Below are 21,825 nucleotides of genomic sequence, written 5' to 3'. Positions count from 1 at the left end.
AAGTTAATGAGTTTGTTAGTTGGTTGGTTAATCAGTTACTGAAGCAGCTAAATCACCTCTCTTGGTGCGTGATTCTCTGATCTTCTCACAGCTCCTCTCCAAGTCCTCCGACAGCTCGTGACGTATGATGGCGTGGACTGTGTCCTTGAGGGCGTTCGCCCGGTGGCGGATCTGGCGATCTGGAGGGGTAGAGAGAAAAGACAGAAAGAGGGAGAAAGGGGTAGAGGAAAGAAAGAGATAGAAGGAGAGAAAGAGAGATGGAGGGGGGGTGTAGGAGCTGTCCAGTGCCGTGTATTCAACAACTGCTCAAATTCAGCGGTGCCTACCAGATTCAATCCCCCGACACTATTTTGCAAAGCTTTAAAAAAAAACAGCTAACGCTGCCCAAGATGATTGTGATTGGTATATAAATAGTGTATATCATTCAGCACTAGATTAAGCTTAGTCACTTGTTTTAGAAAGGAGATGCACTTGTGAGTTCTGGCAAGTAGTAGTACATTGGCATTTCCTACGTTAAATAGAATTATTGTTAGTCGCTTGGATAAAAGCATCAACCCTAACCCTAACCCGAAGGGTCAGTGGTTCGAATCCCAGCTCCAACTGTCCACATGTCGAAGTGTCCTTGAGCAAGACACCTAACCCCAAATTGCTCCCAATGAGCAGGTTAGCACCTTGCATGGCAGCTGCCACCATTGGTGTGTGAATGTGTGTGTGAATGGGTGAATGAGATGCCATTGTAAAGCGCTTTGAGTGCCGCTAAGGTGGAAAAGCGCTATATAAGTGCAGTCCATTTACCATTTACCTAAATGACTGTAATGTAATGTAATAGAAAAAGTGTTTTTCCCTCCTAATGGGGTGCAGCCAGACCTTCTCCAGCGCTGGAACCGCACAAAACCTGGAGGAGGATAGGTCTGGCTGTGAGGCTACTAGATAGCCTCCATAATGGGATGACCTTCAGCCTGGCGTCCTACCGGAGGGGTCGGTGTCAGGGTTGTACTCCAGGGCGTTCTTCCAGATCAGGTCCACATCGTGGACAAACTCCTGGACGGTGACGTAGCGCTGGCGGTCGATCTTGGACAGCAGCGAGGACAGGTCCATGGGGTGTTGGATCACCGTCAGGTAGTCGGGGACCTTGGGCAGAGAGCAACCACACACATGGGAAGTCAGCGTTTGACCCGGGCACGAGTTCCCCGGAGTGGAACACCGGCATCGCAAATGTTCTATGCTGGAGCTCCTGCTCCTCCTCCAGAACATCTTCTAGAACATCTTCTAGAACATCAGCTAAGAAGTGTCAGTCTAAAGTATCCGTCTAAAAAAACGAAAGCTCCTGCACTGGATACAAACGGATCTAGAACATCAGCTCTGAAGTAGTCTGAAGTAGCTCCAGCACCAGCGTTAGCGATCTGTTCTTCTGCATGTTTTTCATATTGGGTTCTTTACGGCGGAAACCCTTGTGAACATGCAAACTCCACACAGAAAGGACCGGAGACCTTCTTGCTGTGAGGAGACAGTACCAGGTACTGCGCCACCATGCCGCACGTGAGTGGTTTTGGGGTTCAGTTGTAGTGATTTAAATTGATTCAGCTCCCCTGCATTATAATCATGTCATGATATTGTAATCTTGTAAAAGCTGATCTGCTCATGAGGGATAGTAGTATAAAGAGTCACCACCAGATGTAGCCATCGGGAACGGATGTGTAGAGAAGGGAATGTCCCCACTGAATCAGGTTAACGCGGGAAAGCATAAATGTGCACCCAGCCTGAGCATACAAGATGCTTTTTTCTCTTCTTCCTGCTGAAAGTCCTGGCCTGGTTTCAAGTAGCCTTGGCCAATAGCAGCCAGAGAATAGTGATGAGTATGCAGAGGTTGCATAAAGTAGTTGCTCCTTTTCCTGTGGGGGGGGGGGGCAGTTGAGATGCCGGAAAAGCCCTAGTTTTCCTCTTAAAAAGCAGACAGAGCCCTTCACCCAGGAAGCTGGGAGAGAGGGGGGGGGGGGAAGTTGGGATTCCGGCCGGGCCTTATTTCCTCTCAAATGAGCAGACAGTTACACCCAGGAAGGAGGAGGGGGGGGGGAGGGGGAGGGGGGGGGGGGGGGGGGGACAGGAAGGAAGGTAGGATATGAGATTATTTGCTGAGCCAGCAAAACTAGACATCATTTTGATTGGTGGAAATGGTTGTGATGTATGGAAAATGGGATGTGGTCAAGGGTGGGGGGAAGGGGTGTTTAAGATTATAAAAGGTTAATGTAGACAAAGAAAAGGTGTGATCTTCCCGGGGGAATCTCCGTCTTTATGCTATCTTGTTTTTACAACGAGCAATAAAGTCTATATCGCATTTGGAAACTTGGTGCCTCGAGCTTCTTCTTCCTTCAAGTCGGACTCTGAAGTTATTTTGAGACTCTGAAACTAATCCGGACTTAGAGTTATTTCTTGAATTTTGACCCAAGACAGAGTAAATAATCTTTACACGACACAGTGTCTTGCTTAAGGACACTTGGGCACAATCCGGGAGCTGGGATTGAACCGGGCGATCCCCAGCCGGCCACTCGACCTCCCGAGCTACGTGCCCAGCCTGATACTCACTTCCACTCTAACCAAGACTGGGGGAGGGACATTTGATTTCAACGTCATTGCTGTTGCATAGCCATGACAACCATAGACAACAAGAAGCAAAGTGAAACAGTAATGTAATGATGGTAGTAATGTAACAGTAATGTAATGATGGTAGTAATGTAACAGTAATGTAATGATGGTAGTAATGTAACAGTAATGTAATTATGGTAGTAATGTAACAGTAATGTAATGATGGTAGTAATGTAACATTAATGTAATGATGGTAGTAGTGTAACAGTAATGTAATGATGGTAGTAATGTAACAGTAATGTAATGATGGTAGTAATGTAACAGTAATGTAATGATGGTAGTAATTTAACAGTAATGTAATTATGGTAGCATGCTGCTGTAACGAACCGTACACTACCGCGTTACCGCCACTTTGTTTCCACTAGCAACCCAGAAGCCCTCGCTGCGGCACTGTCCGAACGCACAGCTGGACAATGCTCCATAATAGCTTGACAACAACGTCAGTCCCGCCCTTGGCGCTGATTAGGCAATTGTTAGAACCAGCGGCGCTCTTTGGTCGATAATTTTTCTACTCAGAGAAACAGCCGTTTCCCGTAGCAACACCAGACCCAGAACCAGGGGACTGGAGCGGGCGGATTGGACCGTCTGGCCCCAGGCTAGTCCCCCCCCCCCCTACCTCCTCGATGTCTGGCCCCAGGCTAGTCCCCCCCCCCCTACCTCCTCGATGTCTGGCCCCAGGCTAGTCCCCCCCCCCCTACCTCCTCGATGTCTGGCCCCAGGCTAGTCCCCCCCCCCCCTACCTCCTCGATGTCTGGCCCCAGGCTGGTCCCCCCCCCCCCCCCCTACCTCCTCGATGTCTGGCCCCAGGCTGGTCCCCCCCCCCCCCCCTACCTCCTCGATGTCTGGCCCCAGGCTGGTCCCCCCCCTACCTCCTCGATGTCCACAGGCTTGGTGAAGGCCCGGAAGCGCTTGTCCTGGCACAGTCGCTCGGCGACGTCCCGCAGGAAGTTGCGCAGCTCTCTCAGGGTGTCCTCTTCCTGTTCCTGCAGGAGCCAGCGCTCCCGCTCCGACATCTGCCTGGGGGGTGGGGGGGGGGCCAGGGGCAGCACCTCCATGGCCCGCATCACTGAGAGAGAGGGCGTACGACAGACATGGCCTGAGCACACTGGGAGTGGTGACGGGAGGGGGCGTGGCTACTGTGAGGGGGCGTGGCTACTGGGAGTGGTGACGGGAGGGGGCGTGGCTACTGGGAGAGGTGACAGGTGGGGGTGTGGCTACTCACAGGCCTTCTTCCTGCAGACGGGGGCCTTGGCGGCCTGGGAGAGGATCAGGTCCTGGAGGAACGCTGTGCGCTCCGGTGCGGTGGGGGTCTGGACAGAGAACACCTCCCCGTACTCCACACGGAACAGGGCCTGGATCTGGGAGGGACACACACAACAACCATGTCACTGTGTGTGTGTGTGTGTGTGTGTGTGTGTGTGTGTGAGTGTGTGTGTGTGTGTGTGTGTGTGTGTGTGTGTGTGTGTGTATATGCGTGTGTGTGTGTGTATGAGTGTGTGTATATACAGTATGAGTGTGTGTATATATGAGTGTGTGTATGTGTATGCGTGCATGTGTGTGTGTGTATATATGTGTGTGTATATATGTGTGTGTGTGTGTGTATGAGTGTGTGTATATATGAGTGTGTGTGTGTGTATATGAGTGTTTGTGTGTGTGTGTGTGTGTGTGTATATGTGTGTGTGTGTGTGTGTGTGTATGAGTGTGTGTGTATATATTAGTGTGTGGATGTGTGTGTGTATATATTAGTGTGTGTGTGTGTGTGTATATATGAGTGTGAGTGTGCGTGTGTGTGACCTCGTGGGCCAGGTCTCTGTGCGTCAGGTCGGCGGTGGCCAGCAGCAGGATGGGGCAGAAGGAGGGGAGGTCGTCCAGCTGGCTGAGGAAGGAAGCCCTGAGGGCGGAGCCAGACGCCTCCCACCATGCCTGGAGGTGAGGGAGGAACACAACGCTGGGGGGAGACCGCCTGGCCTCACTGAACACCTGGGAGACCAGGAGAGGAGGAGAGGAGGTGAGGGAGGAACACAACGCTGGGGGGAGACCGCCTGGCCTCACTGAACACCTGGGAGACCAGGAGAGGAGGAGAGGAGGTGAGGGAGGAACACAACGCTGGGGGAGACTGCCTGGACTCACTGAACACCTGGGAGAGGAGGTGAGGGAGGAACACAACGCTGGGGGGAGACCGCCTGGCCTCACTGAACACCTGGGAGAGGAGGAGAGGAGGTGAGGGAGGAACACAACGCTGGGGGGAGACCGCCTGGCCTCACTGAACACGTGGGAGACCAGGAGAGGAGGAGGAGAGACACAACAGCCAAAAAAATATTTTACTCTAGAAGCATGGGATGGAGGAGTGAGAGGAGAAGAGGGGGATGGATGGAAGGAGGGAAGGATGGAGGGATGAATGGATGAGCGATGAATGAATGGATGAGGGAGGGATGGATGGATGGATGGATAGAGGGATGGATGGATGGAGAGGGATGGATGGATGGATGGTAGGGAGGGATGGAGGGAGGGAGGACAGGGTGAAGAGCAGAGTGTGTGTCCCACCGAGGCGCAGGCCTCCTCTGGGGAGGATGGATGGAGGGAGGGAGGGAGGGAGGGATGGAGGGAGGACAGAGTGTGTGTCCCACCTGGGCGCAGGCCTCCTCTGGGGAGGTGGAGCCGGAGAGCAGGGCGGTCAGGTCCAGGGTGAAGACGCTGAGCCTCTCCAGGGCGTGGAGCACGGCGGGGGCCAGGTGGGAGCTCTGCCCCGCCCCCGGACCACCAGCCAGCAGCAGCCGGGGGCGGTGGGAGGTAGGGTGGCTAGCCGCACTCCTGGAGGGGAGGGGGTGGGGGGGGGCAGTGGTGGTTAAGTGACGGTCAAAGCCTTGTCTGGTCCCCATTCTGACAACAAGGGGAGTCCTGCGTCTTACATAGCCAGATGGAGCTGTGAGGTGTGCATGTGTTATTACATAGCCAGATGCAGTTGTGAGGAGGTGTGTGTGTGTGTGTGTGTGTGTGTGTGTGTGTGTGTGTGGGTGTGTGTGTGTGTGTGTGTGTGTTAAGAGGTATGAAGTCCCCCATGTCGAAGGAACAGAAACGTAACATTCGGTCTTGAGGCTCTGAGAGACGTGGAGAAAATTAATAGAATGAAGTCAAGTCAGATGAATGAAGTAATTAAGCGGTGTGTGTGTGTGTGTGTGTGAGTGTCTGTGTTTGAGTGTGTGTGTGTGTGTGTGTGAGAGAGAGTGAGTGAGTGTGTTTGAGTGTGTGTGTGTGTGTGTGTGTGTGTGAGAGAGAGAGTGTTCTTACATGGCCAGGTGGAAGAAGCTGCCTCTGGGGGGGGTCTGCTGGCTGATGGAGCAGGAGGACGGCCCCTCGTCTCCACCGTACATCAGCTCGTCCTCCAGGACGCTGCAGGTCGGCTCTGAGCACCACAACACCACACAGATAACTACCACCAATACATCTAACAACACCACACAGATAACTACCACCAATACATCTAACAACACCACACAAATAACTACCACCAATACATCTAACAACACCACACAGATAACTACCACCAATACATCTAACATCACCACACAGATAACTATCACCAATACATCTAACAACACCACACAGATAACTACCACCAATACATCTAACAACACCACACAGATAACTACCACCAATACATCTAACAACACCACACAGATAACTACCACCAATACATCTAACATCACCACACAGATAACTACCACCAATACATCTAACAACACCACACAGATAACTACCACCAATACATCTAACAACACCACACAAATAACTACCACCAATACATCTAACAACACCACACAGATAACTACCACCAATACATCTAACAACACCACACAGATAACTACCACCAATACATCTAACAACACCACACAAATAACTACCACCAATACATCTAACAACACCACACAGATAACTACCACCAATACATCTAACATCACCCCACAGATAACTACCACCAATACATCTAACATCACCACACAGATAACTACCACCAATACATCTAACAACACCACACAGATAACTACCACCAATACATCTAACAACACCACACAAATAACTACCACCAATACATCTAACAACACCACACAGATAACTACCACCAATACATCTAACATCACCCCACAGATAACTACCACCAATACATCTAACAACACCACACAGATAACTACCACCAATACATCTAACAACACCACACAGATAACTACCACCAATACATCTAACAACACCACACAAATAACTACCACCAATACATCTAACAACACCACACAGATAACTACCACCAATACATCTAACAACACCACACAAATAACTACCACCAATACATCTAACAACACCACACAGATAACTACCACCAATACATCTAACATCACCCCACAGATAACTACCACCAATACATCTAACAACACCACACAGATAACTACCACCAATACATCTAACATCACCCCACAGATAACTACCACCAATACATCTAACATCACCACACAGAACTACCACCAATACATCTAACATCACCCCACAGATAACTACCACCAATACATCTAACAACACCACACAGATAACTACCACCAATACATCTAACAACACCACACAGATAACTACCACCAATACATCTAACATCACCACACAGATAACTACCACCAATACATCTAACAACACCACACAGATAACTACCACCAATACATCTAACATCACCACACAAATAACTACCACCAATACATCTAACAACACCACACAGATAACTACCACCAATACATCTAACATCACCACACAGATAACTACCACCAATACATCTAACAACACCCCACAGATAACTACCACCAATACATCTAACAACACCACACAGATAACTACCACCAATACATCTAACAACACCACACAGATAACTACCAACAATACATCTAACAACACCACACAGATAACTACCACCAATACATCTAACATCACCACACAGATAACTACCACCAATACATCTAACAACACCACACAGATAACTACCACCAATACATCTAACAACACCACACAGATAACTACCACAACATCACACGTCACCCCACAGATAACTACCACAACATCACACGTCAGCCCACAGATAACTACTGTCTCTAGACCCATGCCAGACCCACACCAGGCCCTGGTGCCAGGTGTGGTGAAGATAACCATAACAGACTCATAACAGCTGATAGCAGACCATGCCTTACCCCCCTAACCATACCAGCTAATACCAGCCCCAGCCCCTACCTGGTTAGGGTTACCTTACCAGACACAACCAACCCAAGCCTATTATCCCGACCATGTACCCAACCGGCCCCTCGGCACAGGGCCCAGGAGCACACCCACCTCTCTTCCTCTTCAGGCCCTGCTGGGCGTGGGGGAAGAGCTTCTGCAGGTCGTCCAGGAGGGCGTCGAGGGCGGGCCCCAGCAACGGCTGCAGGGCGGGCGCCAGGGCCCGGGCGGGCGAGGACCCCGTCCTCTGGGAGGCCGCCACTGTCTTCGCCATGGCCGCCAGGAAGTCGCGGCAGCCGATGCTGATGGCGTCGACGTCCAGCAGGAGCTTCTGGGACGTCCCGTAGATCTGCGGGTAGAGGCGCCGCAGGGCACACAGCGCCGCCTCCGCGCACACTGCCTTGATGTCGGCGCCGCAGTAACCTACCGGCGGCATGGAAACGCTGCTACTGGGCTGATCACAGCTGCTACTGGGCTGATCACAGCTGCTACTGGGCTGATCACAGCTGCTACTGGGCTGATCACAGCTGCTACTGGGCTGATCACAGCTGCTACTGGGCTGATCACAGCTGCTACTATACAATAGCCACGATAATGCATGAGCTCCAGTGTGTTATTGCTTTTATACAACAGCACTGCACTGTCATTAAATATTTTGTGGAAAAATATGGGCTGGTAGTGTTCAATTTCGCTAAATCGCGTTGCTTTCAGCAATCCACAATCTGGAATAGTTCTACTTTGTTTACCGTTGCTATAGGCAACCACAATGTATCAAAGCAGACTGATTTGCCCATCAGTATATCTTGGCCATTGGCACAGCTCCGAACACCTCTTGGCCAATCACAACACACGGTTGGAACTAGCTGTTGTATAATCTGTTGTATCAGTTTGGAGCCGCTAAGATCGGCCTGCATTACGGAATAATCAAGCTTCAAGTAGAGGAAAAGTGTTTCTGTGAGAGCGTTTAACAGCTTGTTACCGTACCGACGCACTTGTCGGCCAGCTCGTCCAGGAAGGCGTCGGAGGGCAGCGGGTCCCATTGTTGGGTGTGGATCTTCAGGATGTCCCGACGAGACTGCGCCACACGCCGAGGAACAGAGAGACAAAAGTTGAAGAACTCAAACTGTAACGTTCAGGTAAACTTTGTCATGCACAGCAGGTCAGAAGGAGAACATCTTGTCGTAACAGCGTGTGTGTGTGTGTGTGTGTGTGTGTGTGTGTGTGAGAGAACCTCGCGGTCGGGCAGGCCGAACAGGAACTCCCTGTCGAAGCGTCCGGGCCGTCTGAGGGCGGGGTCAATGGCGTCCAGTCGGTTGGTGGCTCCGATCACCACCACCTCCCCCCGGCTGTCCAGACCGTCCATCAGAGACAGCAGCGTGGACACGATGGAGCTGCACACACAGTACAGTTATACACACACACAGAGTTCCGTTATACACACACACACAGGACCATAGAGACATCTTAGTGATATACTGAACTAGAGAAGGTGATGATGTTGGAACATTCTTTACACAATTTTACTTGATCAAATAGTTATTCAAAGAAAGGTTATCTTACTGTAATGTTTTTAGGGTCCTTAAATAAAGAGGATGTCAGACGAGAAAAAGGTTAATCCAGGTTTATTGCCTCTCATGCAAGTTGATACAGCAAAGTTTTAGTTCACACAAAGCTAAAGCCTTATCACATAGATGTTTGGCTTATAAGCCCTGATTTACATTCCTTTAGTCTAAACAAGGTATGTCCAAACGGTCTGCCGTTTGGTCATTGGTCAGTCGTTATCAGTACAGATTTCAATTGGTCATTCTACTTGTTGCCATTTACGGAAGACAGGAAATGATAGTGTCCTCTGAAGCAATGTTGGGCAAGTCCGCCCAAACTGTGAATCACACCGTTAACCTGACCCGAATAACACCACCAAAATAGATCTTGACCTTTGGAGTCACGGCCTGTCCAGGAGGGGGCAAAAACCCACCTCAGAGACCCCCCCTAGAGGGGCACGGCCCCTCTATCCTCACAAAGCATGATAAAAATAAACATAAACATCAAACACTACTGTACTATCTTAGGACTAAACCAAAACACAATAATATAACTCATAACACAACAGATATACCGTAATCAGGGTAACAGACACTCATGTATCAAGGTCTGTTCAGAACAACTGAGAACATCACTCAACTACCACATTAAAACAATTTTAATGTAGACGGAAGCTTGAGCGACGTCTCCAGTCGGGGGGAGTTCACGAGTCTGGCCACACGATGGCGGCCACGGAGCAACAGCTCGCACTATCTCCCACTCCGGACCCTCAGAGGCTCAGTTTGACAAATACACAAAACATAAATGAAAAAACGCAAGCATTAGGATTAAACACTCCAATGTCTTTCAAAACAATTTTTCCCGAATTCCCTCCCATACAAGCAACTCTTACTTTTAAAGTTAAGCAGTCGTACTAGGAATGGATTTACAGTAAATGGCTGAAAAGTCTTGCTTATACAATCACCCCATGTGAAGGGCTGTTGACTTAAAAATATTGCTTACAGCGTTTCATGACACCACCATTAACTAACCCACCAACCCAAGTCAACACAATAAGGTAGAACATTTCTAAAGAAAGATTGTGATGAAGTAGGCTAACATATACGGGGTCGTGTGGTGCTTTGGTTACAAACAATTTTGTCACAGCCCCATGGCCGTCTCGTCCTCACTGGTGTCCCCCCCTGGATCGCTACACTCCCAGTACGTCACGGGGTACATTGGCTGATTTCCATCAGCTGCCAGCGGGTCGGATCCCTTCGAGACCACCATCTGGGATGCGAGTTTGGACGTTATCAGCTTCCTTATCACAGGGACACAACAACAGAAGACTACGCCCAAAATTATTAGGCAAATCAAAATCATTATTCCCATTTTGGCCAAAGCTGTCCCCATCCGCCCCCAACTTCCCTCCACCCATGAAAACCAGTCAGGCTGGTGGCCTGCATTTGCCGTCACCTCCTCTTTCAGACTGTTCAATTTTTTCATGGCCATGGTGAAATCTCCGTCTCCTCCCATGTGGTCCGGAATAAACACACAGCACACATCTCCAATCAAGGCACAGACTCCTCCTTTTTCTGCAAGAATCCAGTCCAGTGCCTGTCTGTTTTGCCATGTCATTGCTGACGTTGCTGCCAATTGTTCTCCTAGAGCCTTGAATGCGATGGCACTGTAGTTTACGAACCTTTGTTGATTGTAGTACAGATAGTTGATCCACTCCGTGTTTTTGTTGGCTGTGATCCAGGGCAAGATTGATTCGAATCCTGAGGCAATTTCATTTCTGGCCTTGAATTCATCTGGGATTCCTCTGGGCTGTCCAATTGCATCCAGGTAAACTTCCGGGTCAGGTTCGTAACTGCGCTTGGATCTTTGTGTATCAATGGCCTTGTTGTCTATCAGATGACGAGGAAGCACTATCAGCCCCATTGTGGCCTGTACTCTGGCACACCGTCCTGACCATCCTGTGGGCAAGGTTGAGTGCAGGTGATGCTTGTTACACAGCCAGTACTGATCCGCCACTGCCTGATCTTGGTAATGGTATGGGCAGGTCGGCGGTTCAGGGTCGCTTGGTTCCCCTTTGATTACTTTTGCATTGGTTCCAGCCACATCAGGCTGTTTTGTGGGGCAGTTGTCCGTTACATTCCAGATTGTGCTGCAAAGGTATTCTGGCAGGTGTCCCACTGGGTGTGTTCCCTGTTTTTCAAAGCATTCGAAGCTGCCTTTTAGCCAGAGTTCCGCTCCAATTGGTTCTGTTTGAACAGCGTTGTTGGTGGACAGGCGCACATCTAGGCTGTCACATTCCTTTCCGACATCTGATCTTCCCCCCGGCCACTGAAAAACCTCCAGGTATTCAGTGGATCCTAAGTAAGCAAGACATTCGGCTTTGCAGGAGGGCCTGGGGACCTTGGCATTCAAGAATTCAGCATATCCCAGATGACGCGCACATTCCTCCGTACAGTATTGACGCTGATAGGCACTGTGCGTTGCACATCGGGGGTCGCACGTCTCCAACCATTTGTTGATCATTGTCTCACAGGCCCTCCAACTGAGTTCAGAGTTCGTAACATACAGCCGCTCTATCCGTGAAGTTGTACACACATAGCAATTGGACCAGTTTGCCTGGCGCCCGGTGTACTTCACCCATTCGTACCAGCTGTTTGTTGTGGGTGCTCGGAAGCGGTCGTGTGGGGAGAGTGTTTTTGTCGCCTCCTTAGGTGATGAAAAGGTTGTGATATTGCGGGTCGGACGCCAAGCTAGAATGTTCTTAAAGAAATCTCCCACCCCATTGACGACCTTGTCAGATGCTTGGCCTACTATCTCTCCAATTCGTTCTGTTTCAATGGGAGGTGGCTGGTCGGGCACAACCCACTGGTCTGGAAGGCCGTCCAGGTATTTGCCAGCAGGTGGAGGGCCATCGTGTGTCTCGTCCTCGTCCACCAGGGGCGTCATTTTGTCCTTTTTTTGTTCTTTTTCTTCAACTTTGTCCTCTATTTCAGTCTGGCGGGGGTGGGAACGGATTTCCTCGATCGGTGCTCTTTCTTCACTCGTCCTCTGACCTTGTGTTTTTAGTACGAGCCTCCCTACTTCCTGACTTTCAGGCAACTCGAGGTCAGTGTCCTCTGGGGGGGCTGGCATCTCATCTCGGGGATTCGGTGGGATTTCGACAGAGCCTGGCAGGGCGTCTTGTTGTTGCACGTCTCCAGTTCCTGTTCTTTCCTGTTTTTCAGTTCTGACCTGAGTCAGGGCCGAGATGACCGGCATTTGTTCGTGGCCATCATCCAGGGGAATTTCAAGGGAGACCGCCAAAGGCTCCGGGTCGGTTTTGACAAGAGGGGGGGTCTGGACAGCAGAGGGGCACCGACCTTTTCCCTCCGTTTTTTCCACCCCCACCACACCTGTGTACTTTTTTCGGGTAGATCGGGTTACAACCACCTCAAGCATGAACGTCTCCGTTGCTGGCAGCCATTGCGGGGCCAGGGTTATTTCGGCACACCAATTGTAAGAGCCTGGGATCAGGGTTATGGAGCACTGGTCGCTTCCTCTTGAACTTTCACCTGTGCTTTTGTGGATTGTCATGGAGCACAGATGAGTTATTCCTGCGAGGATAGTGAGGGTGCGTTGCATGTCATCCGTTCTCACGAATTGTCCTGGGATGTGGGCTATGAGGTCAGGAGAGGGGGGGGGGTTTGGTAAGCTTCTTCTGAACCTCCCCCCTCGTGGCAAGGCGATTTCGCAATTGTCCAAGAATGAGATTTGCCCTCGTGCACCTGGCAATGGGTGAGGCCAGAGAGTTCTGGCCTGTTGTTTTGTCATCCACGCTTGTTCTTCTCTGTCGAGCATGCATTGGCCTTGATAACATCCTACACGCAAATCAATAGGATATGTGTCAGGAGGGAGGCACCCATAACTCTGAATGGCCGCTGTCCATGCCCACCCCAAAGACTCAGATCGGATGATAAGATAGCTTGGTGTTCGAAGAACAGAGGCTCTGAGTGTGCACACTTCATTTTTTGAGGTTGGAGCAATCAAGAGAACGATGGCTGCAAGCAGACAATCTTCCATTCTCAGGGCCACCTCCACATTCTCGATTCTCTGCCAATATTTTGGTGTTGCTCTATGCAGTCTTTGTAATTGATAGATGTTTGCCGGGCGGACTACTCCCTCTTCTGTTTTCAGTACCTTTGGCCTTTGGAATGTGTGTTTTAACAGGTTGTTCGGTCCTGTCCACTCTTCCTGGGGTGCAGCCACAGAGCAGAGTGCTTGTTTACACACAACAAATATTAACTGTTCTTTGTCGGTAGAGTCCGCATGATGACACAGTCCCGTGACTACTGATAAAGTGATTTTGTATTCAGAATCTGCCAGAATGCCTGCAACCTTCATGACCCACGTGGTCACGCCTCTGGAGACCAAGATAGAAACCCTGAGAGACCAATGTGAGTGTGTGCGAGGAGCCGTGCGGGGGAAGGTGAAGAATTCTTCCCTGGTTCGGAGCCAAGCTGCCACTACACAGCTCTGCCAGTTTCTATCAGAGCTGGAGATTCGGAGATTGAGAGAGTAACTAGGCTTTTTCCATTCTGCGTCAATTTGCGTATCTCTCTGTCCCAGCTGTAGAGCACAGAATGGAATGTTCTTGAAATCCGCAACACCTGTCGCACGCTTTCTGAACTCCATTTGACTGTATCCCGTTGTCAGCCTGGGCCGTCTTTTTCCATATGTGGTCTGGCATCTGTCCTTCCAGCAAGAAATTGTGCGTTGATAATCTATGCTCTCGTCTGGGAGTTCACAGATATCCTGTGCGTGACTTAATCTCGCTTCCCACTGGGAGCCAGACAAGGTGATTGTTAATTTGGAAGTTATTACAGACCATTGAATGTCAAATTCACAGGCATTGTGAAAGTATTGGTGTGGGATGCGAGCGCATAAGACATTGAGGGCGCAGTTTAAGATTTGTTGTTGTTCTGCTTCATAAGGGCTCGTAGCTTGGTACATTACCAAAGGGAATGCGTGGAGAATTGTCAACGGTCCAACTGGCATTCGTTCGTACTCGAGCTGTTCCATGAGTCGAGCTGTCTCTCGTCCAGCTTCCCAGGGCTGCTGCTCTGTGGAGCACACAGATCTGAAGCACATCATATGAAATGTTACTTGTTCAGTGTTTGAGGTGAGGCAACATGCATGATTAGATACCACCAGCCAGGTTTTATCTAACAAAATCTCAATTCCCTCCCCACTTCGTCTGACCGCCGCAGTTATTCCCCATATTTTTTTCAATTCGGGAATAGCTCCAGCGACTGCAGCAGATACGCAAGAAAGGTCAGGTACACTATCTCCTCGGCGAAGGTGATGCGTGTCACATGTGGATTGGGAGGGACGAATAGTCGATGGTGGGGAAGTCAGCGGTCCAATAAAAGGCCGCGGGGTCGTCTGAGTCGGGGTCAGTTTTTTCTGGGGTCTTTGCGTTCCATTCACACCCGTCTTCATTGTGGTAGAAGGAGATGGAGACGGGGTGATCAGAGAGCCGTTTTGCGCGTGCTCTCGTTTCGGGGCCTTTATAGGTGCTTTGGTCTGAGCGTCCCTGTCTTTGCTCAGTCTGGGGTCGGGGGTGGGTGTCGGGGGTGTCAGTGTCAGGGTCCCGAGCGGGTCTGGTGGGGTTGTCAGAGTCCCTGGCGGGTCTGGTGGGGTTGTCAGAGTCCCTGGCGGGTTTGTTGACATTGTCAGGGTCTCTGGCGCGTTGGTTGACATTCTCGGGGTCTCTGGCGCGTTGGTTGGACAGTTCGTCAGCCCCCGGCAACAGTCTGCTGGAGGATTTGGGGCCGACCTGACCGGAACTGTCTCGGTCTCGGCCCGATTCAGCAGCCACAGAAAGACCGCCATCAGAAACAGTGCCTTCACAGGGAGGGGCGGAGTCATTTTTTGCTTTACTTTCAGGAGCCAGGCAGCAGTGATTGACATGGTACCAGGCCGGCGATCCCGCGACCTGGAGGGCATGGTCTGTGGATCGAACCACCGTATAGGGGCCTTCTCGTCTCGGGGTGTTCCACTTTCGCTTGAACACCTTGACGTAGACCTGGTCCCCCGGCTTGACCCTTGGCTCTGGCTCCGCCCTCTCGGCTCTCCTCTCCTCCTCTCTCCTTTTCTCCTGCAGAAAAATGACCTTATGGATTTTAGACAATTGCTGAACATACTGTTTAAGGTCTTGTTCCAAAATGTCTAAGAGAGGACCCTTCTGCAGGAGCCGATGGGGAGGGGTCGGGAATGCCCTGCCTGTCATCATTTCATGTGGGGTCAAATGGGTTATACGATTAGTTTGAGTTCTAGCTGCCATTAGGGCGAGTGGCAACGCGTCGACCCAATTTAATCCTGTTGTAGCACAAATCTTTTGTATTTTTGTTTTTAAGATCAAATTATAGTGTTCTGTTAGACCCTGTCCTTTGGGATTGTAAAGACATCCCATTTTTTGTCGTATTCCCAGTTTCTGGAACACCCCTCTGGCTACTTTGTCAATAAACGCCCGTCCGTTATCTGATCCAATTAGTGAGGGTATACCAAATCTAGGAATCACTTCTCTACACAGGAATTTAATCACTATATCCGCAGTCTGCCTTCGGGCTGGGATTGCTTCCACCCAGCGGCTAAATTTGTCAGTTATGACTAACAGGTATCGTTTCCCATCTACTGGTTTTATCATGTCAGCATAATCCATCTCAAGGACTTTAAAAGGGCCCTGAGGAGTTGGCGCGAACCCAGCCGGTGTAGCTATGCCACGCCTCACATTGTTAGTTAAGCAGATAGCACACTGACTCAATAGAGCATCAATCTGTATTCTTAAGTTAGGAGCCCAAAAGCCCTCTTTTCTAATTTTTCTCTGGACCTCTTCTCGACCACAATGGTCCAGCCCATGGTTCTCTAATATTAAGAGGGAAAGGAAATTTGTGGAAGCGACTGCTAAGCCCTCATGATTTCTCCAAATTCCTTCTGCATCTCTACAGGCTCCTCTCTGGCTCCACAAAGTCTGTTCAGAGTATGCTGCAGCTGCCTGGAGTTCGGCCAAGTCCCTATCAGGAATAGAGGGTGTTAGATTAGGTGCAGTTATTAACACAGCTTGATTAGTTATTACAGTGGCCGCTTTGGCGGCCTCATCAGCCGCGTTATTACCAACAGTTTCAAAAGAGTCGTCTTTGCTGTGTGCTTTACATTTTACAATGGCAATCTGGCTAGGTAACATCATAGCTTTTATGAGAGCAATTACTTCAGTGTGATGTAATATAGGGGACCCATCTGTTTTCTTAAACCCTCTAGCTTTCCAAATTGATCCAAAAAGATGGCACACCCCCAAAGAATAAGCGCTATCCGTATAAATAGTGACTCTCTCCTTTTCTCCCAACATACATGCTCGTGTAAGCGCTATTAGTTCCGCCTTTTGGGCAGAGCAAGGTTGTTTACAGGCAGCAGATTCAAGTACTGTAAACTTGTCATGTTCCCACAGTACAACCGCATACCCAGCGCGTAGCCCCTCCCCCTCACGATAGCATGAGCCATCTACAAAGAGTATTTTGTCTGGTCTTTCTAACGGATTAGCTTGTAAATCGGTTCTTAGTTTTACAAATTGAGAAACCTGGAGCTCGCAATCATGGGGTTCCCCTTCCCATGGCAACGGAATACTGTCCGCAAGATTATTTACCTGACACACACGGATGGTTACATCAGGATATTGCAACATATTATAATAGTTTTTTAACCGCGGGGCTGTTAACACAAACTTCCCTCTGTCTATTAAATTAGCAATCTTATGATGTGTGTGTATCTCAATATTGTATCCCATCGTAATAGCACTAGCTTTCTCATACATCAAATAAACGGCCGCAAGCCCTTTGTAGCACGGGGGAAATCCCTGTTCGACAGGAGATAACATTACTGAATAATAAGCAATGGGTTGTTTAGGTTTTCCCACTCCCGAGCTCTGTGCAAGCACAGCTGTTGCGTAATCTGATCTGTTTGAGACAAATAAGTAAAATGGGAGCGTGTAATCAGGACAGGCTAACGCCGGTGCCTGGCTCAGTTTCTGCTTAATTATGTCAAATGCAAGTTCAGCTTCCGTTGTCCATTTCAGTGGCGCGCGGAGAATAGTGGTGCCCGCTTCCTTGATCAATGTTCTTAAGGGAGTAACAATAGCAGTGAAGTCAGGGATCCAGTCTGCACTATAGCCTGCCAATCCTAAAAACGCCATCATATGTCGGACAGATTGGGGTTTTGGCGCCTTTAAGACGGCTTCAATCTGCGTGGGAGAAATGCTTTTTGTTCCTTTTGCTAGTATTCTAGCCAGGTATTCGACCTGTGGGAGGCAATACTGTAGTTTTTTCTGTGAGGCTTTGTGTCCCATCTGAGCCAGTTCTCTTAATACTGTTACAGAGTCTTGATGGCATTGTTCCAAGGTTTCTGAACAAATCAGAATGTCATCCACATACATGATAACAGTACTGGTTACTTGATCTTTGACATTAGCCAGACTCTCCTTTAATATTTGATTAAACAAATGGGGAGAATGCTTAAACCCCTGTGGGCAACGCTGATACGTTAATTGACGGTTTTTAAATGTAAAGGCAAATAGGTATTGGGACTCCTGACTTATTGGTACACTGAAAAAGGCCGAGCATAAATCTATCACTGTAAAATACTCAGCTGACTGAGGGACATTTGTGAGGAGCGTGTGCGGATTTGGCACTTCTGCTACAAAGTCTTCCACCACCTCATTAATTGCTCGTAGGTCATGCACCAAACGGTATCTCAAACGATCTGACTTTAACAGGGGACAGATGGGGGTATTTGCCGGTGACCTAGTTTCTTTTAGCACACCTGCGGCCAGTAAGCCGTCTATGGTTTTCTCAATCCCTCTCTCTGCCTCCGGTTTTAGTGGATATTGTGCCAAATAAGGAGGCCTGCAACCCCTCTTTAATTTAATGTCTATCGGGGGGACATTTTTTATTAGGCCTACATCCGTGTCGTGTTTTGACCACAGCTGGTCAGGCACCTGTTTCAACATTTCAAGTTTCAGGGCCTCTGAGCCCAAAGCACAGTTTGGTTGCATTGTAACGGAGTCCAGTTTAATCACTTGAGGCTTGGCATCGACATTTAATGATACCATGACTTTGATGAAATTCTTGTCTTTGCTGTGCCATATCAGAGGATTGATGGTTGGCTCCCAGATAGCCGTTTGGGCTTCTTTGGTCATATATCCAATGTCTTTTGACTCATAGTCCTGGCCTATCATAATTGTGATGTGTGGGGCAGAGTGTGGAACAAGAAATTGTTTAGTTAAAAAGTCACTGTTTTCCACCTTCAAGGCAGCTCCCTGTTTACCGATGATGATTGCAGCAGCTACAAGATTAACTCGAGTTGGCTGAGCCGCCAGCCATTTTCGATTCTCTTCTTCCACACTGTGTTTGTGATATTGCAGGGTACAGTGATAATCCAGTTCTGGTTCTCTGGCATTTGGCAACTGTGCTTTTATAAACGGCGCCCAGGATGTTATTTCTTTATTGACTTCACAATTTATGTCTCCGAGCCAATATACTACTGGTTTAGTATATGAATACAATACTGGACATTGTGTAGTTCCTTCATCTAAAAACACCCCGTCAGGAGAGCACCAAAGCCTACAGTTTAACTGACAGAGCGCGTCTCTTCCTAATAGGTTTACAGGGGACTCTTCGGAGATTAAAACAGGCAACTGTATCTTATTTTTATCAATTTTTAGGGATACGGGAATAGTAGATGGTATGAGCTGCGTTTTTCCAGAGAATCCAATGGTCTTGACATATTGGCCTGACCTTGGGAGGTGAGAGGCATCTTTAAACCTTACGCATGTGAATGTTGCTCCAGAGTCCACTAGCATAGGTATTTCCTTGCCCCCTAATTGAACCTGCAGTCTGGGTTCTTCGCCAGCTCCCTGTGAGACTAGGGGCAGCTGGCTTTGTCCCTCTGGATTCTCTGGAATTTTTCAGTAACCTCTCTGAGGACCGCGCCACGGATTTGCGGGCCCGGATGTGTTTTTATATTGCATTGGTGGCATGTCAGTTTCTTCCTGAGGGCATTCTCGTCTAAAATGGGGACCTCCACAGTTCCAGCAGCTCAAGGAGCCGGAAGACTGTGTCCTTCTTTGGAATCCACCCTGTGTCCCAAATCCTCTCGGCATTCCCCCCCTCCACCCCCCTCTCCGGGCCCAATCGGGCCGAGCTTGCAACCGGAGAGGTTGAGGGGGAGGGGGCTCGTGCGCGATGGTCTGAACAGGTGACACAAGTCCCTGAATATGTTTTTTGCTGGCAATTAATTGCTGTTGTGTCAGTTTTCTCAGCTCATTTTTGTCCTGGTCTAACACACGTTTTATCTCTGTGCGATATTTTTCCACGGCATGGACCACGTGATCGCAGAACTGGGGAAATGGCATTGAGCTTAATCCCACCACATCTTGTAGGCGGGACTTTGCTGGGTCTGGCATCCCTTTGCATATTGCTTCTCTGAACAGAGCTTGTTTCAGCGGGTCGCAGTCTGGGTCCTGACCTAACTCGCGTTTCCACTGTCTTAGCATTTTGTAAACGTATGTAGTAGGATTTTCAAGGTCTCCAATTATCTCTCCGGCTAGCACCCCTGGCCGAATTCGAACCGGATATTCTTCCCTTAGTCGTGCCCACACCGACGGACGATGTGCATTAAATAAATCGCCATCGTGAGCTTGCGTGAGCGTGAAGTTCTGCAGCGTAGTATCTAGGAGCAGATTTTGCATAGAAGGAACTCCTAGTATTTTTCCCAGAATTGCTTTTATGTCTCCTACTGCTAATAGGTGTCCTACTGTTTCTTCTTCAAACGCGAGAACCCAATTATTTGCACCCTCTTGCACTGCTGGCATACGATTTATTAATCCTTCAAGATCTAAGGTGGACCAAGGAACATAGTTCAGGTTCTGGCCTCGCACCAGGACAGGGTACTGGGCTTGCTTTTCGCCTCCGTGTGCCCCGTCCTGGTGCTCGCCGAGGGGTTGAGGATAGAGCGAGTCAGGGGGTAGGCCTATGTCTCTAGTGAATGTTTTTCGTCTCGCTCCCCCCTCCATCAGATCATATGTCCGGGTTTTCGCGTAGCCTGGGTGAGCCTCGGGATACGGGGTAAATTTCATTTGGCCGGTCATTATTCCCTCAACACAGGAGCTTGTTCTTAAATGCTCAGAGTCGTCTAAGATCAATTTTTGCATTTCGTACTCCATGTCACGGTCCAGGGAGTCGGTGTCAATTTCATAAGCCTGCCTTTGTCTTTCTCGGGGAGCCGTGCGTCCTCCGTTTGGAGTCCGAAATTGGGCCTCGGTTGAAGCCCGGGCCTCGATTTTGCGCAGCTGCTCCCTCACTCCTGCGTATGCTCCCGCCTCCGCCTGCTCTTCCCTCTCGCTTCTCGGGCGGCTCGCCTCCTCCGCTTCTACAACGTGAGTTTCGGAAGATTCGCTTGCACGACCAGTGAAAGTGAATTGTTCCGTATCCAGCGTTTTCATGGGCATTTGATACGGTGCGGGAGCCATTATTTTAAGTGTAGGCGCCTTGGGAGCTATTCTTTTTGATGCATTTCTGCTTTCTACGGCTTCATGAAATTCGAGTCTGCGTCGTGCTTCTTTTTTATAAAGATTAATCACCGCTATCTCTTCGTCTCGTTTAACCTGTCGGGCTGCAGACTTTTGTCCTAATTTATGAAGTTTTAATGTAGTTTCCATATTTATACATGTGGTTATATCGAAAGTCCCTGTTACAGGCCATTCGTTTGGAGTCCCTTTCGTCCTTCGATGCCATCTCTGGTTCACGCGTTCGATTATTGATCTCAAGAGCGGGTGGCGCAGAGCCAGGATCTTATCAGCTGGGGCTTGCATCCTCGAACCTGGCCGGTGTTAGTCTTGAATTGGGTGTAGGGTCAATAACACTGTGTAACAAATGCACAGGCGTAGCATTTTGATATCTTGATAAAAGACAGAAAAAAAGAAAAAAGAGGGAGAGGGAGAGAGAGAACTTACAGAGTGGTTTTTTGCCCTCTGGGTTCTTTATCTGAGGCCAGGCGGCTGGGGAGACAAAAAACCCATTGCTTATTGTTTTATCAGGCTTACAGTGATTTCCTTATTCTGGTGTTGTCATGCCATTATTTCTTGTAATTGTTTTTCAGATAATAAATGGCAGATTATTTATCCAGTCCGATTATGTCTTTTATTGTTATGTTTCAAGTCTATTACTGTTTTAAGGGCAAATTTCTTATAGAGAGATTGCCCTTTGTATTTATTATTTATTTTTAACAGGTACCTTTTTATTATTATTATTATTATTATTATTATTATTTTTTAAATGTAATTATACATATTAAAACACACATGCGTCG

The 21,825-nt window shown here is 49.0% G+C and overlaps 1 protein-coding gene across 1 annotated transcript in view; it reads right to left on the bottom strand.

The window, feature by feature from the left end:
* LOC311322820 (ATPase family AAA domain-containing protein 2-like) overlaps positions 1 to 21,825 on the bottom strand; it is a gene marked incomplete at both ends in the record, with an annotated part of 47,071 nt that overhangs the window by 2,908 nt on the left and 22,338 nt on the right. The window contains 10 exon segments of the mRNA XM_084454938.1: positions 57 to 179; positions 972 to 1,131; positions 3,513 to 3,709; positions 3,866 to 4,001; positions 4,438 to 4,623; positions 5,271 to 5,454; positions 5,932 to 6,044; positions 7,997 to 8,310; positions 8,872 to 8,962; positions 9,119 to 9,278. Of these exon segments, the coding sequence (XP_084311064.1) occupies positions 57 to 179; positions 972 to 1,131; positions 3,513 to 3,709; positions 3,866 to 4,001; positions 4,438 to 4,623; positions 5,271 to 5,454; positions 5,932 to 6,044; positions 7,997 to 8,310; positions 8,872 to 8,962; positions 9,119 to 9,278 (1,664 nt within the window).

Source organism: Borostomias antarcticus, assembly GCF_949987555.1.
Source record: "Borostomias antarcticus genome assembly, chromosome: 21".
Lineage (NCBI taxonomy): Eukaryota > Metazoa > Chordata > Actinopteri > Stomiiformes > Stomiidae > Borostomias > Borostomias antarcticus.
This window is presented reverse-complemented; position numbering and strand designations above follow the sequence as displayed.